The following is a 27,958-nucleotide window of genomic DNA, read 5'->3' as shown; positions in this document are numbered from 1 at the left end:
CAGAACTGGATCTGTAGTTCTGGCACAGACTCCTGTTCTGGTGGGTCTGCTGTAGCAGGAGTCAGAACCTGGGCTGATGGAACCCTGAGAGCTGGTTCCACATTATTCTGTCTGAGCAGAACCTCTCCAAACCTGTTCAGACCAGGGTTCTACACCTCCAGGTGTGTCCCTGGCCCAACACCTGAACCAAATGACTAAATCAGCTCCTCGGTCTGCAGGCGGGTTCTGCAGAGTTCTGACCCGGTTCTTCGCTCCGCGGCTGGATTAGATGATCCGGAACATCTGTTCCCTACAGAGAAGCTGCAGATTCTTCCTCGCGTCATTTTCACCGATCACTCCAACATTCGGGTCAGAACCCGCTTTCCCGGTGCTGGGGCGTCGGTTCGGTTCGGAAGCCGCTCGGTCCGGTGTTCTCAGGTTGCAGGAGACGCGAGTTGCTGGGGAAGACCCCAGACCTGCATCGCCTCGCACGCCTCGCGCTCTCAGCCAATAGGGAAAATCCTGGAGGGCGTTGCTAGGCAGACGGCCGCTCCCTCAGCCAATAGGAAGCGGCGTTTGGAGGAGCGGGCGCAGGAGCGGAGACAGACCGAGTGACAGCGTCTGATTCCCGGGGAGCAGGACCGCAGGAGCTCCGTGGGCAGAGCCAGCGCCGCGGACAAGATGCCGAACAAGCCGAAGAAGGAGAAGGTGAGGCTGGGCAGCGGGTGTTTGACGGGCCGGTGCCGTGGAAGGTGGAGCCGCGGAGGCTCCATCCTTTAGCGGAGCTAAGCGGCTAAAGGCCCGTTAGCATCAGGCTGAAGTTCGCCTGTGATGGAGCGGCTTCTCCTCCAGAACCACCCGGTCCAAAGGTTCTGCTGTGGTTCTGACGCGTTTATTCTGCAGGCCGGAGCGGAACCAGTCAGCGAAACTTTTCCACCGGTTTGGACTTTAATTCATTATTAGCTCCTAAATCATTAAACCCACTCCAGAACCCGTTTATTGGACCGGTTCCGGATGGACCCGAACGGATCAGCATTTAAAACCTGCTTCAGCGGGACGTGTTGGTCACCAAGTTACCCACAATTAATTTTAACTAGTTTAATGAGTTTAAACCAGTTGAATGTTTTCTGCGGCGGTCCCGGTGGTACCGGTCCAGTAGAACCGGGTCTGAGCTCAGGGCTCCAGGGCTCTGCAGCAGGCGGTCCCCGGGCCGCTGGTTCTGAAACCGGTTCTGGATCAGTGGCAGGATGCCAGTCAAACATCACCAGAACCATCAGCAGGTTTGTTTGGAGCGGTTCTAGAGCGGTTCTGGTAAGAGCATGGACCGGGTTCCTGTGGTCCGGTGAGGCCCCAGGGTTCTGAATCTGATGAGGATTAAAGGAGACTGGACCGCGCTGTCTGACACCCCCTGGTCCATTAGTTCGGATGGTTCTGGAAGAACCCGATGAGCATGTTCGGTTCTGACCCGATCAGATTAAAAACAGCAAACAGGGAAAACTTTGGTTTTCCTCCAGAAACAAACCAGTAAAGAGAGAAGTTTCAGTCCGGATGGTTGGAGAACGTTCTGTTGACCCGGGTTCAGCTGCAGAACTCAACAGAACCAAGAGAAACACGGAGCTTTGCATAAACAGAACCATGACATCAAGTTATATTGGATCTCAATGATTAATCTGCAGGTCGTGTTTTCATGGTTCTGGTCCCGATTTACAGGAACCAAGAGGTTCTGTTGCTGAGCGGAGGAGAACAGGAACTAAATGCTGCCTCACCTGCTTTGGTTCTGGTTCTGGGAACCCTGAGGAAGATGAGTAGTTAGGTTGTCGTAGCGTCTCAGTGAAGCGGCGCCGGTTACTGGACCGAGAAATCAAAGGAACAGAACCGATAATCCTAAAGTTAGAATAAGTGACAGAACCAGAATAAACGAGGCGAGGTCCACTGGTTCTCCTCCAGTCTGGACCTCGTCCTGATCCAGGTTCTATGTTCTCCACGGTTCACCTGCCAGGTGTCATTACCTGTGAGTAACAGACCTGCTGATGCTGGGGACCCTAACCCTGTGCTCACAGGGGACAGGTGTGCACACCTGCGTAACCTCGTTAGCTCAGGTGTGACTGCTTCACCTGCGTAACCTCGTTAGCTCAGGTGTGACTGCTTCACCTGCGTAACCTCGTTAGCTCAGGTGTGACTGCTTCACCTGCGTAACCTCGTCAGCTCAGGTGCGACTTCTTCACCTGTGGAACCTCGTCAGCTCAGGTGTGACTGCTTCACCTGCGTAACCTCGTCAGCTCAGGTGCGACTTCTTCACCTGCGGAACCTCGTCAGCTCAGGTGTGACTGCTTCACCTGCGTAACCTCGTCAGCTCAGGTGCGACTGCTTCACCTGCGTAACCTCGTCAGCTCAGGTGCGACTTCTTCACCTGCGTAACCTCGTCAGCTCAGGTGCGACTGCTTCACCTGCGTAACCTCGTTAGCTCAGGTGTGACTGCTTCACCTGCGTAACCTCGTTAGCTCAGGTGTGACTGCTTCACCTGCGTAACCTCGTTAGCTCAGGTGCGACTGCTTCACCTGCGTAACCTCGTCAGCTCAGGTGTGAATGCTTCACCTGCGTAACCTCGTTAGCTCAGGTGTGACTGCTTCGCCTGCGTAACCTCGTCAGCTCAGGTGTGAATGCTTCACCTGCGTAACCTCGTTAGCTCAGGTGCGACTGCTTCACCTGCGGAACCTCGTCAGCTCAGGTGTGACTGCTTCACCTGCGTAACCTCGTTAGCTCAGGTGCGACTTCTTCACCTGTGGAACCTCGTCAGCTCAGGTGTGACTGCTTCACCTGCAGAATCTCGTCAGCTCAGGTGTGACTGCTTCACCTGCAGAATCTCGTCAGCTCAGGTGTGACTGCTTCACCTGTGGAACCTCGTCAGCTCAGGTGCGACTTCTTCACCTGTGGAACCTCGTCAGCTCAGGTGTGACTGCTTCACCTGCGTAACCTCGTCAGCTCAGGTGCGACTGCTTCACCTGAGGAACCTCGTCAGTTCAGGTGCGACTGCTTCACCTGCGGAACCTCGTCAGCTCAGGTGTGACTGCTTCACCTGCGTAACCCCGTCAGCTCAGGTGCGACTGCTTCACCTGCGTAACCTCGTCAGCTCAGGTGCGACTGCTTCACCTGTGGAACCTCGTCAGCTCAGGTGCGACTGCTTCACCTGTGGAACCTCGTCAGCTCAGGTGCGACTGCTTCACCTGTGGAACCTCGTCAGCTCAGGAGTGACTGCTTCACCTGCGTAACCTCGTTAGCTCAGGTGCGACTGCTTCACCTGTGGAACCTGTTTAGTAGAAACAATGATCAGCAGCGCTGCTATTGGCTGTTCAGCATGGCCAAAGAACGGCCACAGTTTTTCTCCCAGCAGAACACGAGCTTTAATGGAAGGTTATGCTGAATTTGAGTCATTAATTAAAACGACAGGTAACACCTCAAAGTCTGTTAAAGCCAGGAGAGAGGGCTGGCAAAAAGCAGCAGACAAATTAATGTGTAAATACTGTCCATGGTAGATGTTTCTATCACTTTCTACAGTATGAATTTTTGCATTTTAATAATTTGATATTTACTTTGTTCTTTTATATCAGAGCCTCCACAGGACCCACTAGAACATGGGGACAAGTAAAAGTGAAATACAAGAATATTCTACAAAATAGTAGCCTTTAATTATTATACTTTATTTTAAAGAGGCACTTGTTATGTCAAGAGATCCAAATTTCAGTGTCATTCCTTAGAGACGGGAAGTAAAGGACACGTGCAAACTGGGAATTTTAACAAAAAAAATCTTTATCCATAAAAAATGAAAATCTTCCTTTTCCAAGTCATCCACAGTTTACACGGTAAAACTGTATTGCTCCGTGGCTAGATAATCCATCCATAGTTTTTTCTAATACAATATACGGCTCGACAGGAAGCAAGCCTTTCAAAGTAAAACTAAACTTCACAATAAAATGGCCCGAACAAATCTTCTTACTGAATATGGTAAAAATAAAAAGCAAACCATCATATAAATAACTTAAATATTTTCTATTTATGGCTCCAACACCACTTTTTCCTCTTTAAAAGCCACTGTTAAATGATGTGTTTGTCTGTTTATAACAGCCACCAAGAAAAATCTCTCTACAATTACACTGTCGCGCTGCGCTAAAGGATCCTGTCTATTGCGCAATACGCGATTAATTCAAAAAACTCTGCAAATTATTCTTGCATCTTCAGCAACAGGTTGCTGTCGTAAAAATGGACATGGCTACGACAGACTTCTCTATCTCCTCCGCTTATACAGATAAGATAAATTAAGATAAGATAGGCTTTATTGATCTCACATTGGAGAGATTCACATGTCACATCGGCTCAGTAATCAGTAATCAGAGGAAGGTGCCAAAAGTAGGACAAGGTGCATCAGGTATATACAGTGTGTCCTCATTTATACAGTGGATCAAAAAGAAGTAGATAAGAAAATAAGAACAAAAATACAAAATAGAAATAAGGCAGAGGATGTCTTATGTATATTCACGGTGACTTATATACATGTGTATTGACATATATTCAGATGTTATAGCAGCAGAAGTCACTTCTTTCAGGATTATTGCACATTATTACAGTTATAATTAGTTATTACAGTTACAGTTATAATTACAGTTATAGTTGCAGTTATAGTACAGCATTGTATAATCTGATAGCAGCAGGAATGAATGACCTACGGTAGCGCTCCTTTTAACAGACAGGATGTCTAAGTCTGTCACTAAAGGAGCTGCTCAGCTCCTCTACAGTCTGGTGCAGGGGGTGGAAGGTGTTGTCCATGATGGATGTGAGCTTGGACAACACCCTCCTCTCAGCTACTTCCTCCACAGAGTCCAGAGTGCAGCCCAGGACAGAAGTGGCCTTCCTCACCAGCTTATTCAGTCTCTTTCTGTCCCGCTCTGTGCTGCCAGGAGCCCAGCAGACGACAGCGTAGAGGAGGGCTGAGGCCACCTCAGAGTCATAGAAAGTTTGTAGCAGAGGCCGGCTCACTCCAAAGGACCTCAGCCTCCTCAGGAGGTGGAGCCGGCTCTGGCCCTTCTTATAAAGAGCGTCGGTGTTGTGAGTCCAGTCCAGTTTATTGTTGACGTGAACACCCAGGTATCTGAAACTCTCCACAGTTTCTATGTCCTGCCCCTGGATGTTCACAGGTGAGTGAAGTGGGGTTCTTCTCCTGAAGTCCATCACCATCTCCTTGGTCTTACTGGTGTTTAAGCACAGATGGTTCTTCTCACACCAGTCCACAAAGTCCATGATGACCGACCGGTACTCCAGCTCGTTCCCCTCAGACACACAGCCCACAATGGCCGAGTCATCAGAGAACTTCTGAAGGTGGCAGCTGTCCGTGTTGTAGGTGAAGTCCGAGGTGTAGAGGGTGAAGAGAAACCATAAGAGACAGAACGGTGCCCTGGGGGCCCCGGTGCTGCAGAGTGCCACCTCTGACTGACAGCCATGCAGCCGCACGTACTGAGGGCGGTCAGTGAGGTAGTCGATGGTCAGTGAGGTAGTCGATGGTCAGTGAGGTAGTCGATGGTCAGTGAGGTAGTCTATGGTTAGTGAGGTAGTCCATGGTCAGTGAGGTAGTCCATGGTCATTGAGGTAGTCTATGGTCAGTGAGGTAGTCCATGGTCATTGAGGTAGTCCATGGTCATTGAGGTAGTCCATGGTCAGTGAGGTAGTCGATGGTCAGTGAGGTAGTCTATGGTTAGTGAGGTAGTCCATGGTCAGTGAGGTAGTCCATGGTCGGTGAGGTAGTCTATGGTTAGTGAGGTAGTCCATGGTCATTGAGGTAGTCCATGGTCATTGAGGTAGTCTATGGTCAGTGAGGTAGTCCATGGTCGGTGAGGTAGTCTATGGTCAGTGAGGTAGTCCATGATCAGTGAGGTAGTCGATGATCAGTGAGGTAGTCCATGATTAGTGAGGTAGTCTATGGTCAGTGAGGTAGTCTATGGTCAGTGAGGTAGTCCATGGTCAGTGAGGTAGTCCATGGTCATTGAGGTAGTCCATGGTTAGTGAGGTAGTCCATGGTCAGTGAGGTAGTCTATGGTCAGTGAGGTAGTCCATGATCAGTGAGGTAGTCGATGATCAGTGAGGTAGTCCATGATTAGTGAGGTAGTCCATGATTAGTGAGGTAGTCTATGGTCAGTGAGGTAGTCTATGGTCAGTGAGGTAGTCCATGGTCAGTGGGGTAGTGGATGGTCGGTGAGGTAGGCCATGGTCAGTGAGGTAGTCTATGGTCAGTGAGGTAGTCTATGGTCAGTGAGGTAGTCTATGGTTAGTGAGGTAGTCCATGATTAGTGAGGTAGTCTATGGTCAGTGAGGTAGTCCATGGTCAGTGAGGTAGTCCATGATTAGTGAGGTAGTCTATGGTCAGTGAGGTAGTCTATGGTCAGTGAGGTAGTCCATGGTCAGTGAGGTAGTCCATGGTCATTGAGGTAGTCCATGGTTAGTGAGGTAGTCCATGGTCAGTGAGGTAGTCTATGGTCAGTGAGGTAGTCCATGATTAGTGAGGTAGTCCATGATCAGTGAGGTAGTCGATGATCAGTGAGGTAGTCCATGATTAGTGAGGTAGTCCATGATTAGTGAGGTAGTCTATGGTCAGTGAGGTAGTCTATGGTCAGTGAGGTAGTCCATGGTCAGTGGGGTAGTGGATGGTCGGTGAGGTAGTCTATGGTCAGTGAGGTAGTTGATGGTCAGTGAGGTAGTCTATGGTCAGTGAGGTAGTCCATGGTCAGTGAGGTAGTCGATGGTCAGTGAGGTAGTCCATGGTCGGTGAGGTACTCGGTGGTCAGTGAGGTAGTCGATGGTCAGTGAGGTAGTCGATGGTCAGTGAGGTAGTCCATGGTCAGTGGGGTAGTCCATGGTCGGTGAGGTAGTCGATGGTCAGTGAGGTAGTGGATGGTCAGTGAGGTAGTCCATGATCAGTGAGGTAGTCGATGGTCCAGTCAGCCAGATGTTTGTCCACCCCAGCGTCCTCCAGCTTCTCCCTCAGCAGCACCGGTCTGATGGTGTTGAAAGCGCTGGAGAAGTCAAAGAACATGACTCTCACAGCGCTCCCGGTGGTCTCCAGGTGGGTGAGCGCCCGCTGCAGCAGGTAGATGATGGCGTCCTCTACTCCGATGTTGGGCTGGTAGGCAAACTGCAGCGGGTCCAGAGTGGGGCTCACCACAGTGCGCAGGTGAGCTAGGATGAGGCGCTCCATGGTCTTCATCAGGTGGGAGGTGACTGGTCTGAAGTGGGCTGGTTCCCTGGCGTGCGGCGTTTTGGGAACCGGTACCACACAGGAGGTCTTCCACAGGGTGGGCACCACCCCCAGGCTGAGGCTCAGGTTGTAGATGTAGCTGAGGACCTCACAGAGCTCATCTGGCCAGGTCCTCAGCAGCCTGGGGGGGGGGGGGGGTACGGTCCTGAGGCTTTCCTCTGTTTCAGCTTCGTCAGCTGGATCTCACCTGCATTGGTGTGACTGTGAGGGGGGAGGAAGGTAGGGCTGGGGAGTGGGTTATATTAAACCTGTGGGTTTAATATTGCTGGTTCTGATCCTGTTTACATGAAATAAGCCTGTTAGCGAGCAGGCTTAAGTTGGCGCACATGTTGCTATGACAACAAGTCCAGGATGAGTTTAGAAGAACCAAACGATCCAAGATCATGCCAAACCGTCAATCAGGTCCAGCTAACTGAGTTAGCGACGTACGAAGAACGGAGCCCTGCAGTCTAGAAGTTATTTATTTTACCACAGCGCCCCCTACTGAGCAGTTCTCAGACCGTGGTTCTACCTGCTACCATCACAGAACCTGGCTGCAGGGACCGGTTCCTCCTCCACCAAACATCCTGACAACAGAACACCAGGCTGGAACCAGGACTGGTTCTGATCCAGAACCCCACTAAAACTATGCTTTGGTGTTTTTCAGGAATCCAGCAAATCTTCCAAAAGCAGCTCGAAGAACAACAACAGCAGCGGGAAGGATGCTGCTCCAGAGAACCCTGAGGAGGTGGGTCGCACACCGGTTCTGATCCAGAACCCACAGGTTTAAAATCGCCGGTTCTGATCCAGAACCCACAGGTTTACTGTCGCCGGTTCTGATCCAGAACCCACAGGTTTACTGTTGCTGGTTCTGATCCAGAACCCACAGGTTTGACACTGGTTCAGCCACTGCTGATTCTTACAGATGTTCTACATGTTCTAGTTCTCGTGACCCGGGTTCTGCTGCGTGGTTCTGTCCCTCTAACTGCGGTGTTCTGCGGACGTTCTCAGGCGCAGCAGCAGAGCGGCAGCAAGCGGCCCAGCACCAGCACGCCTCCGCCCACCCAGCTCAACAAGATCAAGTACTCTGGAGGTCCTCAGCTGGTGAAGAAGGAACGCCGCCAGAGCTCCTCGCGCTTCAGCCTGACGCGGAACCGGGAGCTGCAGAAGCTGCAGAACCTCAAAGGTGACAGAACCCAGACCCCACTTGGTAAAACCCAGACCCAACTCAATAGAACCCAAACCGACTTGATTGAACCTAGACCTGATTTGGTAGAACCATAATCCTTCTTGGTAGAACCCAGACCCGTCTTGGTAGAACCTAGACCTGACTTGGTAGAACCCAGACTCGACTCGATAGAACCCAGACCTGTCTTGACAGAACCTAGACCTGACTTGGTAGAACCTAGACCCAACTGCAGGAGAACCGGGGGCCGTCTTGCCTCAGGCTCTAATGTTGAAGGTTTTCTAGAACCGACTGAGACGTGGTGCTCAGCAGCTGGAACCCGGTCCGGTGTTCTAGCAGCCTGGCTGGCAGAACCAACCCCGGTTCTTGTGTTCCGCCCCCTCAGATGCGGCGCCCCCGGAACGTGAGGAACTCTTTGTGCAGAAGCTGCGGCAGTGCTGCGTTCTCTTCGACTTCATCGCCGACCCGCTCAGCGACCTGAAGTACAAGGAGGTGAAGAGGGCGGGGCTTAACGAAATGGTGGAGTACATCACGCACAACAGCGAGGTGGTGACCGAGTCCATCTACCCGGAGGCCGTCTTCATGGTGAGGGTTCTCAACCAGGTTCCTCGCATTTGGATCCAATTAGACCCGAAAAGCAAAGCGTTAGGATCCCTAGAGTCTGAGTAAATCCTCAGGTACCCGGGTCACAGCAGCAGCAGCCGGGATGGAACCAGAACCTAATGGGTCGGCAGGTTCTGAGAACCTCAGGGGAACCTTCTCTAAATCCAACAACCCAGTACCAGCCGGGATGGAACCAGAGCCTAATGGGTCGGCAGGTTCTGAGAACCTCAGGAGAACCTCAGGGGAACCTTGTCTAAATCCAACAACCCAGTACCAGCCGGGATGGAACCAGAACCTAATGGGTCGGCAGGTTCTGAGAACCTCAGGAGAACCTCAGGAGAACCTTCTCTAAATCCAACAACCCAGTACCAGCCGGGATGGAACCAGAACCTAATGGGTCGGCAGGTTCTGAGAACCTCAGGAGAACCTCAGGGGAACCTTCTCTAAATCCAACAACCCAGTACCAGCCGGGATGGAACCAGAGCCTAATGGGTCGGCAGGTTCTGAGAACCTCAGGAGAACCTTCTCTAAATCCAACATCCCAGTACCAGCCGGGATGGAACCAGAACCTAATGGGTCGGCAGGTTCTGAGAACCTTAGGAGAACCTCAGGAGAACCTTCTCTAAATCCAACAACCCAGTACCAGCCGGGATGGAACCAGAGCCTAATGGGTCGGCAGGTTCTGAGAACCTCAGGAGAACCTCAGGAGAACCTTCTCTAAATCCAACATCCCAGTACCAGCCTAAAACACTCTGAGAGAACCAGGTTCCCTGATGTAGAACCTGGTTCTTCCGCCATCACTGATCGCCGTGGTTGTTGTTCTTGAATGATCCGTTCAAAAGAACGACACGTTTGAGCGAGGGAACCTTTGAGAACTTTGTTCCTGTCTGGGTCAGGCTCCTCCTGCCGTCCTCTGGGTCTCTGGTTCTACGCCCTGCTGCTGCTGCAGGGAGGGAGTACGTCAGCGAGCTCATATGAGGGGATGAACCCAGCGTGCTGCCTTCACTGGCCGTGGGAAATCTGTGTGGTTCCTTGTTTTAGTGTGAGAGAGAACCGCGCGGTACCGACTGCTGTGTGTGTCGCTGCAGTTCTCTGTGAACGTGTTCCGCACCCTTCCTCCGTCCTCCAACCCGACCGGAGCCGAGTTCGACCCTGAGGAGGACGAGCCGACGCTGGAGGCGGCCTGGCCTCACCTGCAGGTACCAAACGTTCCCCGTTCCTTCCTCTCTGGTCCCGGTGGACCCATCCAGAACCAGAACCACCACCAGAACCAGGTCTAAGTCCACCTGTGTCTTCACAGCTGGTGTACGAGTTCTTCCTTCGCTTCCTGGAGTCTCCCGACTTCCAGCCAAACGTTGCCAAGAAGTACATTGACCAGAAGTTCGTGCTGGCGGTAAGGTGCCGGCGTGGGTGTGGCTTCAGGTGAGCCAGGTGAGCCAGGTGAGCCTCTCACCGTCTCCTACCTGCCTTCCAGCTGCTGGAGCTGTTTGACAGTGAGGATCCCAGGGAGAGGGACTTCCTGAAGACCATCCTCCACCGCATCTACGGCAAGTTCCTGGGCCTCCGCGCCTACGTCCGCCGGCAGATCAACAACATCTTCTACAGGTGAGCAGCACCTGGGCGTGCTCGTGCAGGTGAGCCCGGCGGCAGCGGCGTCTCACCGTGTGTTCCTTCTGCAGGTTCATTTATGAGACGGAGCATCACAATGGCATCGCCGAGCTGCTGGAGATCCTGGGCAGGTAGAAACACACCTGGTCGTCTTCAGCTCTACCGCTCATGGGGAGGGGGGATCAGCTGTTAGCCCCCGCTAAGAGCGATTCTAGCCCCCGCTAAGAGCGGTGCTAGCCTCCGCTAACAGCGCTGCTAGCCTCCGCTAACAGCGCTGCTAGCCTCCGCTAAGAGCGCTGCTAGCCCCCGCTAACAGCGCTGCTAGCCCCCGCTAACAGCGCTGCTAGCCCCCGCTAACAGCGATGCTAGCCCCCGCTAACAGCGATGCTAGCCCCCGCTAACAGCGCTGCTAGCCCCCGCTAACAGCGATGCTAGCCCCCGCTAACAGCGCTGCTAGCCTCCGCTAACAGCGCCGCCTCCTCTGAGATACCGGCGTCCTGCCAGCGTGGGACGCCGCTCAGGTCCAGGAGGGTCATTCCCAGCCGTCTGCTCAGGGAGGTGGAGACGTTTAACTTTTATTAACTTCACTTAATAAGATGGCCGTCACCTCGTTCTGTTAGCGGGTCACATTAACGTTCTCCTGTGGTATCAGACATGAATATGAAAAGAATATTTTAGCATTTCTTATTTCTAATATATTTACTTTGTGACATTCAGCTCAGGTGGAAAAACATCCATAAATATGACAGTCTGGAAAAACTGCAGTGCGTTGTAGCGCATTTAGCTGTTAGCAGTACCGAATACATGGAGGACACTCCGAGGCTGCCGTAGCAGTTATTAGGCGCGTAGCGGTCGTTTGTAAGTAATTTAGCGCACCACTAGATGGCGCACCAGTGAGAAAATCTTACACACTGGGGCTTTAAATTAGCTTTTTATTCCAATTATTTAATCTAGTATGTCACTCTGATCTTCTGAAATGGGACGTTGCCCGTCTGACTACAGTATTTTTGTCTGAAATGGGACGCAGCCCATCTGACCGCAGTATTTTTGTCTGAAATGGGACGCAGCCCGTCTGACTACAGTATTCTGTCTGAAATGGGATGCAGCCCATCTGACCACAGTATTTTGTTCTGAAATGGGATGCAGCCCATCTGACCACAGTATTTTTTATGTAAAATGGGATGCAGCCCATCTGACCGCAGTATCTTTGTCTGAAATGGGATGCAGCCCATATGACCACAGTATTTTTTTCTGAAATGGGACGCAGCCCATCTGACTACAGTATCTTTTATGTAAAATGGGACGCAGCCCATCTGACCAGTATTTTTGTCTGAAATGGGATGCAGCCCATCTGACCACGGTATTTTTGTCTGAAATGGGATGCAGCCCGTCTGACCACGGTATTTTTGTCTGAAATGGGATGCAGCCCATCTGACCACAGTATTTTTGTCTGAAATGGGACGCAGCCCGTCTGACCGCAGTATTTTTGTCTGAAATGGGATGCAGCCCATCTGACCACAGTATTTTTTATGTAAAATGGGATGCAGCCCATCTGACCACAGTATTTTTGTCTGAAATGGAACGCAGCCCATCTGATCGCAGTATTTTTGTCTGAAATGGGACGCAGCCCATCTGACCACAGTATTTTTTATGTAAAATGGGATGCAGCCCATCTGACCACAGTATTTTTTATGTAAAATGGGATGCAGCCCATCTGACCACAGTATTTTTGTCTGAAATGGGACGCAGCCCATCTGACCACAGTATTTTTTATGTAAAATGGGATGCAGCCCATCTGACCACAGTATTTTTGTCTGAAATGGAACGCAGCCCATCTGATCGCAGTATTTTTGTCTGAAATGGGACGCAGCCCATCTGACCACAGTATTTTTTATGTAAAATGGGATGCAGCCCATCTGACCAGTATTTTTGTCTGAAATGGGATGCAGCCCATCTGACCACAGTATTTTTGTCTGAAATGGGATGCAGACCGTCTGACCACGGTATTTTTGTCTGAAATGGGACGCAGCCTGTCTGACCACAGTATTTTTGTCTGAAATGGGACGCAGCCCATCTGACCACAGTATTTTTGTCTGAAATGGGATGCAGCCCGTCTGACCACGGTACCTGCTGTCTCCTGTTGCAGCATCATTAACGGCTTCGCTCTGCCGCTGAAAGAAGAACACAAGATGTTTTTAATCCGGGTTCTGCTGCCGCTTCATAAAGTCAAGTCTCTGAGTGTGTACCATCCTCAGGTCAGTCAGCCGCCGGTAGTCCTGTTCTTGTGTTGTTCTGCTGTCTGATGCTGGTTCTGTTCCTCAGCTGGCCTACTGTGTGGTCCAGTTCCTGGAGAAGGACAGCAGCCTGACGGAGCCGGTGAGTCTCCTGTTGCAGAAACCTGGAAGTACCTGAGCTCAGGTGTTATTACAGGCTGGCCTCTGACCCCTGCAGGTGATCATGGGTCTGCTGAAGTTCTGGCCCAAGACTCACAGCCCGAAGGAGGTGATGTTTCTGAACGAGCTGGAGGAGATTCTGGACGTCATCGAGCCGTCTGAGTTTGTGAAGGTCCAGGAGCCGCTCTTCAGACAGCTGGCCAAGTGTGTGTCCAGCCCACACTTCCAGGTACCAGAACCAGAACCAGAACCAGAGCTGCTACGGACAGCCGGTCCTGAGTGGGATGTTGATGGAGGTGCTGATGTGGTTTCAGGTGGCTGAGAGAGCGCTGTATTACTGGAACAACGAGTATATCATGAGTCTGATCAGCGACAACGCCGTCAAGATCCTCCCCATCATGTTCCCCGCCCTCTACAAGAACTCCAAGAGCCACTGGAACAAGTACTCACCTGAGTTCAACAACGTTCCCTCAGACCACCTGATCCAGCCCTCAGCTCTGCTGTTTGTCCTGGATCCAGACTCTGAGTGATCTGGATCAGTAGTTCTGGATCAGTAGTTCTACAGGAGTTCTGAAGGTTGGCCCGACAGAACCTGCCCAGAGAAAAACGTTCTGGATCCTGTAGGCGTGTCAAACCCATCAGGAAGTCACTAAAGGGCCGGTTGAACATGTATAGATGATACTTTTGATTTAATTTCAGTTTATATAAAAATATAAAAACTTCACAGTAACATGAAAGTAGCACCTCAGGCCCAGTTTATACAGTTATTGTGCTGAGTTACACTTTAAACTCATTATTCACTTCTTCAAACTGCCATCTAGTGGCAGGATGCTGTTACTACACAGTTAAAATAATCAACATGAGCTACAGGAGGCTCAGTTTTAGCCACTTTATACACTTTAAAGGATTTATGCCTCTACTTTATGACACAAAATGCCTGTTTAGCCGCTGGAGGACCAGATAAACCGCCCTGAGGGCCCATATCTGGCCCCCGGGTCTGTAGAGGAAAATGTGAGGAACCGAGGGCAGAATCAGGTGGTTCTGTAGCTCCTCCCACAGAAGGCCCAGGTGGCACCAGCAGAACCTGTTTAACTGAGCAGGTCTTCCTCCTCAGGACGATCCACGGGCTGATCTACAACGCCCTGAAGCTCTTCATGGAGATGAACCAGAAGCTTTTTGACGACTGCACCCAGCAGTACAAAGCTGAGAAACAGAAGTAGGTTCTGCAGGCCGGGTCCGCCGGACCGGACCGGACCTGCAGCACGCTCTCATGTGCCTCTGTGTCCTGATGCAGAGAGAAGTACAAGCTGAAGGAGCGGGAGGAGGTGTGGCTGAAGATCGAGGAGCTGGCCCGACAGAACCCGCAGGTATCAGCTGCCAGGAAGCAGAACACAGCAGGTTCTGTTAGCAGGGAGGGAGAACCTGTCAGAACCTCACCTCTCCTCTCACCTTCACTTTCAGAGCAACAGGCTGCAGCGCCTCCGCCCAGGACTCCGCCCACAGGAGGAGGTGAGGCGTGTAGGTGTGACCTCACACGGTCACACGGCGACGTCACACGGTGACATCACCGTGTGATGTCATCGTGTGACCTCACCGTGTGACCTCACCTTGTGATGTCACCGGTCCTGACCTGTCCTCTTTCAGTTCCTGATGTACAGCGACGGCGGTCTGGCCGTGTTCTCCATGGAGACGGAGACGCCAACGACGGAGGACATCCAGCTGCTGAAGAAAAGCATGGAGACCGAAGCCTCGCAGGTAACACACCTGGAGGAGGTCACCTGGAGGAGGTCACCTGAGGGCGCGCTAACGGCTGCTCCTCTGCTGCAGGGCGTGAAGGACCTGAAGAAGGAGAAGGCCCTGATGAGGAGGAAGTCCGAGCTGCCGCAGGACGTCTACACCATCAAAGCTCTGGAGGCTCACAAGAGGGCCGAGGAGTTCCTCACAGCCAATCAGGAGGCTCTCTGACCGCCCTGAGCCTGGCTCCGCCCCCCACCGGCCCACCTGTGTCCGGCTGTCTCAGCGCTGCGCTGTGATTGGACGTCAGCCTTTCTGCGCCTGAACGCATCATCAGCTGCAGAGACCGAAGATCCATCCTGACGAGCTGCGCCGGTTCCGGCTCGGTTCTGCAGCAGAACGGGCCGAACATCAGCTGCATCACCGCCGGAGCGTTTGGGCCCAACGGGTCAGAACCCGCTGGCCTCAGAGAAGCAGAACAAAGGCACGGTTCCACTGGGCCGCCTGTTTTAGATCGGGCCCGGTCCAGAAGGGCCCGGTCCGCTCAGAGAAGGTTCTGTATGTCAGGTCGTCTCCTGGAGGAATCTCTCTGTCGGCAGAGACAGAAGCGGGTCGGCGCCGTTCAGCGGGCCGTCGGGCCTCAGGGTTCCCTGGAGTCCGGTTCTGCAGACGGCGGCTGTTGTTCTCCGCTAAGTTAGAACCTGAGATCTTACCTGGTTAACAGAACCTCTGCTGAGCGGCGCCGGTTCCACGTTTGATTGAAACAAACGCAGGAAAGTGGGCGGAGCCGGTGGAACCGGGCCTTCAGATGGATGCTTGTAGAACCCTGGTTCTGGTTCTGTTGTGTTCAGGTTTCAGGACGGGCGCTCCACCACCTTTAACCTCACCTGACTCGACCAATCAGCTGCAGCCTCACTTCTGATGAACGAATGGGAGACAGGGAACGCAGACGTCCAATCAGAGGCGAGGATGAGGAGGCGTGGCCTGCTGACGGGAAGTCTACAGCCAGGTAGAACCTCAAAGGATCCAGAACGTCTCACCTGGTTCCTCCTGGTTCTGCTGAGCTGACCTGAATGTACTCAGCCCTCCTACAGATGGCGCTGTTCACCTACACAGGTGGATGTTTCTGAGGTGGGCGGAGCTTCGTCATGTGACTGCATCCCCACATAAAGGCCTCGGCCCCCCCACCATCCCCTCACTGGACAGAACAGGACCGGTTCTGGGTCCAGACCCGGTTCCGTGACACTACAACGTGACGCCACTTCCTGTCATGGTGTACAGACGTTTAATCAGATGTTCATGTATGTACAGAGAAAATAAATCCGGCCATGTTGGACCGGGTTCCACACAGAAATCACTGGTTCTGACAGAAACACGCTAACAGAACCTGGTCCACATGGTTCCTTCACAGGAAACAATCAGATTCTAATAATAAAATACATGAACTACTAACTGATGTCACTTCCTGTTTGTGAGTCATGTGGTCCGGATCAGAACCATGAGCAGCCGGTTCGTGGTGCATTCAGGGCCGGTCGGGACAGAATGTGGCGGCTCGGGTAAGATGGTGGAGGAATGGAGGAGCTGGTGCGTTCAGGGACGGCTGTGGAGGTGCGTTCAGGGACGGCTGTGGAGGTGCGTTCAGGGTCCCGGCACGTTGCCGCGGCGCAGCATCCTGAGCCCAGAGGAGCTCTGGCGGTCCTGCAGCGTGTGCTGCACCATGTCCTTCCACTGGTCGTCTGAGATCTCCTGAGCCCAGGGCGGCACCCCCAGAGACGGCAGCGCCACCGCCGCCATCGTCCGCTTCACCAGCTCCACGTGGTCTGTGGGGAAACAGGAAGTGATGTCAGCAGGTTCTGGACCCGCAGCAGCTTCCTGCTTCATTCCCAGGAGAGCAGCCGGTACCTGGGAACCTCAATGGTTCCTACTTCTGGTACTTTAGGGTGTTTATGTGGTAATAAATGTTAATCTAGGAATAAAATCCCAACATAACATTTAATATAGAAAGCTGATTGGATCTGGAAATTAACTTTATGAAATACTTCCTGATTCTATAAAACTGATTTTGTGACCTGAGAAACCAGCCTGGACCCGTTTCAGGCTTCAACAGCCTCCCTGGTTCCTGGTTTTCTAGCTAAAGGTGACGCTGAAGCTAAATCAAGAATAGAATTTAAAATTCTCCTTCTAACGTATAAAGCCCTTAATAATCAAGCTCCATCATATATCAGAGCTCTGATTACCCCGTATGTTCCTAACAGAGCACTTCGCTCTCAGACTGCAGGTCTGCTGGTGGTTCCTATAGTCTCTAAAAGTAGAATGGGAGGCAGATCCTTTAGCTATCAGGCTCCTCTCCTGTGGAACCAACTCCCAGTTTTGGTCCGTGAGGCAGACACCCCGTCTACTTTTAGGACTAATCTTAAAACTTTCCTTTGTGACAAAGCTTCTAGTCAGAGTGGCTCATGTTACCCTGAGCTACCTCTATAGTTATGCTGCTATAGGCTTAGGCTGCTGGAGGACATCGGGGTCTATTTCTGTCACTCTGCTGAGTTCTCCTACTGCTCTCCAATCTGCAGTGTTTGTTGTTATTTCAGCTTTTAACTTTTTGTTCTCTATCATTTTTCTCTTCATAGAAGGTACACCTGGTCTGGCGTTCTGTTAGCTGTGACATCATCAGGGGAGGCAGATCATCCACTATTACCATCTAACATAGAAAGTACTCCTGGGTCAATGTGAGCTTCTGAGCTTTCTGTGTCTCTGCTCTGTCTTCTCTATCATAGAAAGTACTCCTGGGTCAATGTGAGCTTCTGAGCTTTCTGTGTCTCTGCTCTGTCTTCTCTAAGCCCCAGTGGGTGGAGGCAGATGAGCGTTCACACTGAGCCTGGTTCTGGTTCTGCTGGAGGTTCTCCTCCCTGTTAAAGGGGAGTTTTCCTCTCCACTGTCGCTTCATGCATGCTCAGTATGAGGGATTGCTGCAAAGCCATCAACAATGCAGACGACTGTCCACTGTGGCTCTACGCTCTTTCAGGAGGAGTGAATGCTGCTTGGAGAGACTTGATGCAACCTGCTGGGTTTCCTTATATAGGACATTTTTGACCAATCTGTATAATCTGATTGATTTGACTTTAAGTGCCTCGAGATGACATGTTTCATGAATTGGCGCTATATAAATAAAATTTAATTGAATTATAGCTACAGCTAAAGGTGAAGCTGAAGCTAAAGGTGAAGCTGAAGCTAAAGGTGAAACTGAAGCTAAAGGTGAAGCTAAAGGTGAAGGTGAAGCTAAATGTGAAGCTAAAGGTGAAGCTAAAGCTAAAGGTGAAGCTAAAGCTAAAGGTGAAGCTAAAAGCGAACCTGAAGCTAAAGGTGAAGCTAAAGGTGAAGCTGAAGCTAAAGGTGAAGCTAAAGGTGAAGGTGAAGCTAAATGTGAAGCTAAAGGTGAAGCTGAAGCTAAAGGTGAAGCTAAAGCTAAAGGTGAAGCTAAAGGTGAAGCTGAAGCTAAAGGTGAAGCTAAAGGTGAAGCTAAAGCTAAAGGTGAAACTGAAGCTAAAGGTGAAGCTAAAGGTGAAGCTGAAGCTAAAGGTGAAACTGAAGCTAAAGGTGAAGCTAAAGCTAAAGGTGAAACTGAAGCTAAAGGTGAAGCTAAAGGTGAAGGTGAAGCTAAAGGTGAAGCTAAATGTGAAGCTAAAGGTGAAGGTGAAGCTAAAGGTGAAGCTAAATGTGAAGCTAAAGGTGAAGCTGAAGCTAAAGGTGAAGCTGAAGCTAAAGCTAAGGGTGAAGCTAAAGGTGAAGCTGAAGCTAAAGGTGAAGGTGAAGCTAAAGGTAAAGCTGAAGCTAAAGCTAAAGGTGAAGCTAAAAGCGAACCTGAAGCTAAAGGTGAAGCTGAAAGTGAAGCTAAATGTGAAGCTGAAGCTAAAGGTGAAGCTAAATCTAAAGGTGAAGCTAAAGCTAAAGGTGAAGCTAAAAGCGAACCTGAAGCTAAAGGTGAAGCTGAAGCTAAAGGTGAAGCTGAAGCTAAAGGTGAAGCTAAAGCTAAAGGTGAAGCTAAAAGCGAACCTGAAGCTAAAGCTAAGGGTGAAGCTAAAGGTGAAGCTGAAGCTAAAGGTGAAGGTGAAGCTAAAGGTAAAGCTGAAGCTAAAGCTAAAGGTGAAGCTAAAAGCGAACCTGAAGCTAAAGGTGAAGCTAAAGGTGAAGGTGAAGCTAAAGGTGAAGCTAAATGTGAAGCTAAAGGTGAAGCTGAAGCTAAAGGTGAAGCTGAAGCTAAAGCTAAGGGTGAAGCTAAAGGTGAAGCTGAAGCTAAAGGTGAAGGTGAAGCTAAAGGTAAAGCTGAAGCTAAAGCTAAAGGTGAAGCTAAAAGCGAACCTGAAGCTAAAGGTGAAGCTGAAAGTGAAGCTAAATGTGAAGCTGAAGCTAAAGGTGAAGCTAAATCTAAAGGTGAAGCTAAAGCTAAAGGTGAAGCTAAAAGCGAACCTGAAGCTAAAGGTGAAGCTGAAGCTAAAGGTGAAGCTGAAGCTAAAGGTGAAGCTAAAGCTAAAGGTGAAGCTAAAAGCGAACCTGAAGCTAAAGCTAAGGGTGAAGCTAAAGGTGAAGCTGAAGCTAAAGGTGAAGGTGAAGCTAAAGGTAAAGCTGAAGCTAAAGCTAAAGGTGAAGCTAAAAGCGAACCTGAAGCTAAAGGTGAAGCTGAAAGTGAAGCTAAATGTGAAGCTGAAGCTAAAGGTGAAGCTAAATCTAAAGGTGAAGCTGAAGCTAAAGGTGAAGCTAAATGTGAAGCTAAAGGTGAAGCTAAAGCTGAAGCTAAATGTGAAGCTGAAGCTAAAGGTGAAGCTGAAGCTAAAGGTGAAGCTGAAGCTAAAGGTGAAGCTAAAGCTAAAGGTGAAGCTAAAGGTAAAGGTGAAGCTAAATGTGAAGCTAAAGGTAAAGGTGAAGCTAAATGTGAAGCTAAATGTGAAGCTGAAGCTAAAGGTGAAGCTAAAGCTAAAGGTGAAGCTAAAGGTGAAGCTAAAGGTGAAGCTGAAGCTAAAGCTAAATGTGAAGCTGAAGCTAAAGGTGAAGCTAAAGCTAAAGGTGAAGCTAAAGGTAAAGGTGAAGCTAAATGTGAAGCTAAAGGTAAAGGTGAAGCTAAATGTGAAGCTAAATGTGAAGCTGAAGCTAAAGGTGAAGCTAAAGCTAAAGGTGAAGCTAAAGGTGAAGCTGAAGCTAAAGGTGAAGCTAAATGTGAAGCTAAAGGTGAAGCTAATGCTAAAGGTGAAGCTAAATGTGAAGCTGAAGCTAAATGTGAAGCTGAAGCTAAAGGTGAAGCTGAAGCTAAAGGTGAAGCTAAAGCTAAAGGGTGAAGCTAAAGGTAAAGGTGAAGCTAAATGTGAAGCTAAAGGTAAAGGTGAAGCTAAATGTGAAGCTAAATGTGAAGCTGAAGCTAAATGTGAAGCTGAAGCTAAAGGTGAAGCTGAAGCTAAAGGTGAAGCTAAAGCTAAAGGTGAAGCTAAAGGTGAAGCTAAAGGTAAAGGTGAAGCTAAATGTGAAGCTAAAGGTAAAGGTGAAGCTAAATGTGAAGCTAAATGTGAAGCTGAAGCTAAATGTGAAGCTGAAGCTAAAGGTGAAGCTGAAGCTAAAGGTGAAGCTAAAGCTAAAGGTGAAGCTAAAGGTGAAGCTGAAGCTAAAGGTGAAGCTAAAGGTGAAGCTAAAGCTAAAGGTGAAGCTAAAGGTGAAGCTGAAGCTAAAGGTGAAGCTAATGGTGAAGCTGAAGCTAAAGGTGAAGGTGAAGGTGAAGCTAAAGCTAAAGGTGAAGCTAAAGGTGAAGCTAAAGCTAAAGGTGAAGCTAAAGGTGAAGCTAAAGCTAAAGGTGAAGCTAAAGGTGAAGCTAAAGCTAAAGGTGAAGCTAAATGTGAAGCTAAAGGTAAAGCTGAAGCTAAATGTGAAGCTGAAGCTAAATGTGAAGCTGAAGCTAAAGGTGAAGCTAAAGGTGAAGCTGAAGCTAAAGCTGAAGCTAAATGTGAAGCTGAAGCTAAATGTGAAGCTGAAGCTAAAGGTGAAGCTAAATGTGAAGCTAAAGGTAAAGCTGAAGCTAAATGTGAAGCTGAAGCTAAATGTGAAGCTGAAGCTAAAGGTGAAGCTGAAGCTAAAGGTGAAGCTGCGTCCTCACCAAACGGCAGCAGCAGGAGGTGATTACCTCGTGAGACGCGATCAGGAGCAAATTAACGGTCTGCGAAGCGAACGCTGCGTTTCAGGCCAGAGCGGCTTGAGTTCAACCACCTGAACTTTTCTGTCACTTTTACGCGTTAAGGTTCTGCTCGCCCGTTCATTTAGGCTCAGAACGTTCCGTTACGTATTTAGACGGAACGTTTAGGCCATGTTTCTACTGACGATGGATTTAATGACCGCAGGGATCCGTCCCAGCCAGCAGCTCCGTTAGGCGCATAGACGCTCCTCCTGGCTGACGGTGCGCTGAAACGGCTTTTAATGGCCGCCATGTCCAGGCAGAGGAGGACACGGACGGGAGGAGACCGACGTCGTCTGTCTCCTCCCGTCCCTCGGTCTGGGCTCGTTGCGAACGCGCCTTGAAGAACTAGAAGTTGGAACCGGGTCTTATGAGCCGATTCTCCCCTGAACAGATTCCTGAGTCTGAACGGACTCTCAGTCCAAACACGGCGGGGACAGCGCGTCCTCTCACCTGCGTCCATGGGGATGGAGGCGCGGCTCCTTTGGGCCGCCGCCCCCTCGGGGTCCTCCTCCTCATCGCTGTCCGGAGGCGGAGCTTCAGGGAGGTGCAGGCCCATCACCTGCAGGGACAGGGCAGGTGAGACGGGCTTCTTTCAGGTCGGCAGCTGTTGCCGGGCAGATCTCACCTCTATCCTGTGCTGCACCTGCTGCAGCGCCTCAGAGTGGGACGCGTCCCCCCCGTCCTCGTCCTCAGGCTGCTCGCCCCCGTTCAGGCCGTCCGGGTCCTGGTTCAGAGGCTGGTAGTAGTATCCTCCGCTGCTCTCCTCCCCCTCCTCCTCCTCCTCCTCTCCATCCAGCTCCATGTCTCCCCCGTCCTCCCCCGCCTCCTCTCCCCCACCCCACACCGCCCCAGCGGGCAGCACCGCTCCGTCCCCTGGACGCTCGTCCTCCCCCAGCTCGTCCTCGGAGCTCGGCAAGACTCTCTCTGGTCCCATTGCTGAGCGGCACACTTCCATCCACGGACACAGCTCTGAGGACACATGATATACCAGTTAGTTTGGCTCTAACAATGTATTAACTTAACTTGATTTACTTATATTAAGGGAAGAACTGGTAGTTCGTCTGAGTTCACATAAACTAAGAGCAACATATATGCTCATGCTCTGAGTTTTGCCTGTTATCTTGTTTCTCACATAAAACGTGTTACTTTGATTTAGCTTGTTTTAACCTGTGGTGGGAATTTCTGACGAGGTGTTGTGAGAAGGACTGAAGGAAACTGGGAGCAACGTGTCGGGTTCACGCTCTGTATCCCTTACTCTGTATATATTCATGTGAAACTAGAATTATATTGTGCTTCACACACTGATATGCGCTCTGAGTTCGTGATGTTATTTTATTTCTCACATCGATTACGCTCATGTTGTTTTGCTTCACACACTGCTGAGATGCTGGGAACGGTTTCTGTTTTGGAAACATGTTTTGGGAAACAGGGCGGCTGTGGAGGGAGAAATGGCCGCTCTCGCTCCACATCTGACCCTTTGTTTATAGTATATAGTATAGTATATATAGTATATAGTATAGTGTATATATAGTATAGTGTATATAGTATATAGTATAGTGTATATATAGTATATAGTATAGTATATATAGTATAGTATATAGTATATATAGTATATAATATAGTATAGTATATAGTATAGTGTATATATATAGTATATATAGTATAGTATATAGTATAGTATATATAGTATATAGTATAGTGTATATATAGTGTATAGTATAGTGTATATATAGTATATAGTATAGTGTATATATAGTATAGTATATAGTATAGTCTCTCGTATAGTCTAGTATATATCGTCTATATAGTCTAGTAGTATCGTGTATATATAGTATGTATAGTCTCGTATCTAGTCGTATAGTCTCTCTAGTATAGTCTCTAGTATAGTGTATCTCGTATCGTATCTCTATAGTATATAGTATAGTATATATAGTATATCGTATCGTGTCTCTATAGTGTCTAGTCGTGTATCTAGTCTCTCGTATCGTGTATATAGTGTATCGTCTCGTGTCTATCTAGTCTCTCGTCTCGTGTCTCTCTCGTCTCGTCTCTAGTATCGTATCTCGTCTCGTCTCTCTCGTCTCTCGTCTCGTCTATCGTCTCGTGTCTCTCTCGTCTGTCTAGTATAGTCTCTCTCGTCTCTCTCGTCTATAGTCTAGTCTCTCTCGTCTCTCGTCTCGTGTCTCGTATCGTGTCTCTCTCGTCTCTAGTCTCGTGTCTCTCTCGTCTCGTCTCTCGTCTCGTGTCTCTATAGTCTGTATAGTCTCGTCTCTCTCGTCTAGTATATAGTCTAGTCTATCTAGTCTAGTATCTATAGTCTCTCGTGTCTCTCGTCTCGTCTATCTAGTATCTCGTCTAGTCTCTCTCGTCTCTCGTCTAGTGTCTCTATCGTCTCTAGTCTAGTCTCTCTCGTATAGTCTAGTCTCTCGTATCTAGTATAGTGTATATATAGTATAGTATATATAGTATAGTATATATAGTATAGTATATAACGAGGAGACTGGCCTCAGCCCGGTGAGTCTGCCGTGGGTTTGAGGACGCCCAGCCGTGTGTTTCCTCTAACCTGGACTGAGGGCTCCCAGTTCCGTGTCAATGGTAAGAGCTGATTCTAATAATCTGTTGAACATCACGCCTGTTTGCTACTTTGCTATATTCTGTGAGGAATAATGAAGGACATAGTTATTCTAGCAGAAACAGGGTTTGAGTCCTTATTTGTGTGTTGCTGATCTCTTCCCAACCTGAATAAAAATTTCATAAAACAACACAGGAGACAGTCTGAGCAGAAAATCTGAGGAGTCACAGAAAGTTCTACTAGAACTACAACATCACAGAAAGTACTATTAGAACTACAACGTCACAGAAAGTACTACCAGAACAACAACGTCACAGAAAGTACTACCAGAACAACAACGTCACAGAAAGTACTACTAGAACAACAACGTCACAGAAAGTACTACTAGAACTACAACGTCACAGAAAGTACTACTAGAACTACAACGTCACAGAAAGTACTATTAGAACTACAACGTCACAGAAAGTACTACTAGAACTACGTCACAGAAAGTACTACTAGAACAACAACGTCACAGAAAGTACTACTAGAACTACGTCACAGAAAGTACTACTAGAACTACAACGTCACAGAAAGTACTACTAGAACTACAACGTCACAGAAAGTACTACTAGAACAACAATGTCACAGAAAGTACTACTAGAACTACAACGTAACAGAAAGTTCTACTAGAACCACAACGTCACAGAAAGTTCTACTACAACCACAACGTCACAGAAAGTTCTACTCTTACCACAACATCACAGAAAGTACTACTAGAACAACAACGTCACAGAAAGTACTACTCTTACCACAACATCACAGAAAGTACTACTAGAACAACAACGTCACAGAAAGTACTACTAGAACAACAACGTCACAGAAAGTACTACTAGAACTACAACGTCACAGAAAGTACTACTAGAACTACAACGTCACAGAAAGTACTATTAGAACTACAACATCACAGAAAGTACTACTAGAACTACGTCACAGAAAGTACTACTAGAACAACAACGTCACAGAAAGTACTACTAGAACTACGTCACAGAAAGTACTACTAGAACTACAACGTCACAGAAAGTACTACTAGAACTACAACGTCACAGAAAGTACTACTAGAACAACAATGTCACAGAAAGTACTACTAGAACTACAACGTAACAGAAAGTTCTACTAGAACCACAACGTCACAGAAAGTTCTACTCTTACCACAACATCACAGAAAGTACTACTAGAAGTACAACATCACAGAAAGTTCTACTAGAACCACAGCATCACAGACAGTTCTACTAGAACATCACAGAAAGCTCTACTAGAACCACAACGTAACAGAAAGTTCTACTAGAACCACAACATCACAAAGTTCTACTAGAACCACAACGTCACAGACAGTTCTACTAGAACATCACAGAAAGTTCTACTCTTACCACAACATCACAGAAAGTACTACTAGAACAACAACGTCACAGAAAGTACTACTAGAACAACAACGTCACAGAAAGTACTACTAGAACTACAACGTCACAGAAAGTACTACTAGAACAACAATGTCACAGAAAGTACTACTAGAACTACAACGTAACAGAAAGTTCTACTAGAACCACAACGTCACAGAAAGTTCTACTCTTACCACAACATCACAGAAAGTACTACTAGAAGTACAACATCACAGAAAGTTCTACTAGAACCACAGCATCACAGACAGTTCTACTAGAACATCACAGAAAGCTCTACTAGAACCACAACGTAACAGAAAGTTCTACTAGAACCACAACATCACAAAGTTCTACTAGAACCACAACGTCACAGACAGTTCTACTAGAACATCACAGAAAGTTCTACTCTTACCACAACATCACAGAAAGTACTACTAGAACAACAACGTCACAGAAAGTACTACTAGAACAACAACGTCACAGAAAGTACTACTAGAACTACAACGTCACAGAAAGTACTATTAGAACTACAACGTCACAGAAAGTACTACTAGAACTACGTCACAGAAAGTACTACTAGAACAACAACGTCACAGAAAGTACTACTAGAACTACGTCACAGAAAGTACTACTAGAACTACAACGTCACAGAAAGTACTACTAGAACAACAATGTCACAGAAAGTACTACTAGAACTACAACGTAACAGAAAGTTCTACTACAACCACAACGTCACAGAAAGTTCTACTACAACCACAACGTCACAGAAAGTTCTACTCTTACCACAACGTCACAGAAAGTACTACTAGAACAACAACGTCACAGAAAGTACTACTCTTACCACAACATCACAGAAAGTACTACTAGAACAACAACGTCACAGAAAGTACTACTAGAACAACAACGTCACAGAAAGTACTACTAGAACTACAACGTCACAGAAAGTACTACTAGAACTACAACGTCACAGAAAGTACTATTAGAACTACAACATCACAGAAAGTACTACTAGAACTACATCACAGAAAGTACTACTAGAACAACAACGTCACAGAAAGTACTACTAGAACTACGTCACAGAAAGTACTACTAGAACTACAACGTCACAGAAAGTACTACTAGAACTACAACGTCACAGAAAGTACTACTAGAACAACAATGTCACAGAAAGTACTACTAGAACTACAACGTAACAGAAAGTTCTACTAGAACCACAACGTCACAGAAAGTTCTACTACAACCACAACGTCACAGAAAGTTCTACTCTTACCACAACATCACAGAAAGTACTACTAGAAGTACAACATCACAGAAAGTTCTACTAGAACCACAGCATCACAGACAGTTCTACTAGAACATCACAGAAAGCTCTACTAGAACCACAACGTAACAGAAAGTTCTACTAGAACCACAACATCACAAAGTTCTACTAGAACCACAACGTCACAGACAGTTCTACTAGAACATCACAGAAAGTTCTACTCTTACCACAACATCACAGAAAGTTCTACTAGAACCACAACATCACAGAAAGTTCTACTAGAACTACAACATCACAAAGTTCTACTAGAACCACAACGTCACAGAAAGTTCTACTCTTACCACAACATCACAGAAAGTACTACTAGAAGTACAACATCACAGAAAGTTCTACTAGAACCACAACATCACAAAGTTCTACTAGAACCACAACGTCACAGACAGTTCTACTAGAACATCACAGAAAGTTCTACTCTTACCACAACATCACAGAAAGTTCTACTAGAACCACAACGTCACAGAAAGTTCTACTAGAACCACAACATCACAAAGTTCTACTAGAACCACAACGTCACAGACAGTTCTACTAGAACATCACAGAAAGTTCTACTAGAACCACAACGTCACAGAAAGTTCTACTAGAACCACAACATCACAAAGTTCTACTAGAACCACAACATCACATAAAGTACCACTAAAGTACTACAGCATGCAGTACAACCAAACTATGAAGTTCTAAAGTCGAGCTGCACCCTAACGCCATCCACCTAACTAGCCGTTAGTTCCGGTTCTGGGTCCGGTCGTCGGTTCTGTTCGTAGCTACTGACCAGAACTAACGGTCGGAACCGCAGGCAAGTGGTGAGAAGAATGCTAACAGCTAACCGAGCTAGCTGCTTAGTGGTGTAGCTTTGGTTAGCTAGGCTAGGTCGGCTAGCTGGGTGGTTAGCTGGTTAGTTAGCTCATTAGTTAGCTCATTAGTTACCACGTTAGTTAGCTCATTAGTTAGCTGGTTAGTTAGCTGGTTGACTGCTTGGTTTCGCCGCCCGGCAACACTAACCTCCAGCTGTCTCCTTCTGGGTCTGTCAGCTCGAGTTTGGGTACAGCCTGCTGCTAGCTCAGCTGATGCTCTAACACTTCCGGGTACGTCACCACGTCCTGACGTTCCTCTTTTTATTTCTTCAAGTTTCAGACTTTTTTAAAAATATAAAATAAGCAGTAAACATATTTTCATCAGATTCTAAAATAAAGAACCAAACAAACAAATAATTTTACTCTCACCAACATGATGGTCCATGAAACCCAAACGCGGTGACGTCATCGTCGCAGAGTCCCCTGGAGAACGGGTTCAACACGTTTCCATGACGACGAAACTCATACAGGTCCATAACGGAGCTGTACAGGAAGTGACGTCACAAGTACAGATCCTCTAATGCTGAAGCTTCGTTACTCTGATTAACATTTAACATTGTTCAGTCGGGTGGGGTGCGTCTCAGCAGGTGGGAACTTCACACAGTTACTGAGACGTGTTGCATATGCTGGTGAAGATGGGGGTGAGTGGGGGGGGGGGGGGGTCTGTCAGGACTCGCTGCTTTCTTCTCATCAGACGCTGAAGGCCCGGTTAACATCATCGTCGTTAGTATATAAGCATAATGAAGTCTTCTGAGACAACGGCTCAGAATTCACTCAGATTCACAATAATGTGTTGAACTTTGTTT

The 27,958-nt window shown here is 48.4% G+C and overlaps 2 protein-coding genes across 3 annotated transcripts; one reads left to right on the top strand and one right to left on the bottom strand.

Annotated features, from left to right (window-relative positions):
* Positions 1-533: 533 nt before the first annotated feature.
* ppp2r5d (protein phosphatase 2, regulatory subunit B', delta) lies at positions 534-16,234 on the top strand. Its single transcript, XM_036126089.1, has 17 exons — positions 534-687; positions 7,926-8,006; positions 8,270-8,444; positions 8,830-9,029; positions 10,136-10,246; positions 10,348-10,440; positions 10,522-10,652; positions 10,727-10,786; positions 12,802-12,910; positions 12,978-13,031; positions 13,107-13,277; positions 13,363-13,490; positions 14,163-14,264; positions 14,343-14,415; positions 14,510-14,557; positions 14,693-14,803; positions 14,876-16,234. Exons 1-17 carry the CDS (start codon positions 661-663, stop codon positions 15,011-15,013), a joined length of 1,812 nt encoding a protein of 603 aa, XP_035981982.1. The 5' UTR covers positions 534-660; the 3' UTR covers positions 15,014-16,234.
* mea1 (male-enhanced antigen 1) lies at positions 16,051-27,604 on the bottom strand. Of its 2 annotated transcripts, XM_036126091.1 has the most exons (5): positions 27,522-27,604; positions 27,301-27,433; positions 21,619-21,962; positions 21,444-21,552; positions 16,051-16,602 (listed from the first exon to the last, which is right to left on the bottom strand). In XM_036126091.1, the coding sequence occupies exons 3-5, from the start codon at positions 21,946-21,948 to the stop codon at positions 16,421-16,423; spliced, it is 621 nt and encodes a 206-aa protein (XP_035981984.1). In that variant the 5' UTR covers positions 21,949-21,962; positions 27,301-27,433; positions 27,522-27,604; the 3' UTR covers positions 16,051-16,420. The 2 variants fall into 2 exon arrangements, with proteins under 2 accessions (XP_035981984.1, XP_035981983.1); XM_036126090.1 differs by lacking the exon at positions 27,301-27,433 and having other exon boundaries at positions 27,522-27,576.
* Between the last annotated feature and the right edge of the window lie 354 nt (positions 27,605-27,958).

Source organism: Fundulus heteroclitus, chromosome 22, assembly GCF_011125445.2.
Source record: "Fundulus heteroclitus isolate FHET01 chromosome 22, MU-UCD_Fhet_4.1, whole genome shotgun sequence".
NCBI lineage: Eukaryota > Metazoa > Chordata > Actinopteri > Cyprinodontiformes > Fundulidae > Fundulus > Fundulus heteroclitus.
This window is presented reverse-complemented; position numbering and strand designations above follow the sequence as displayed.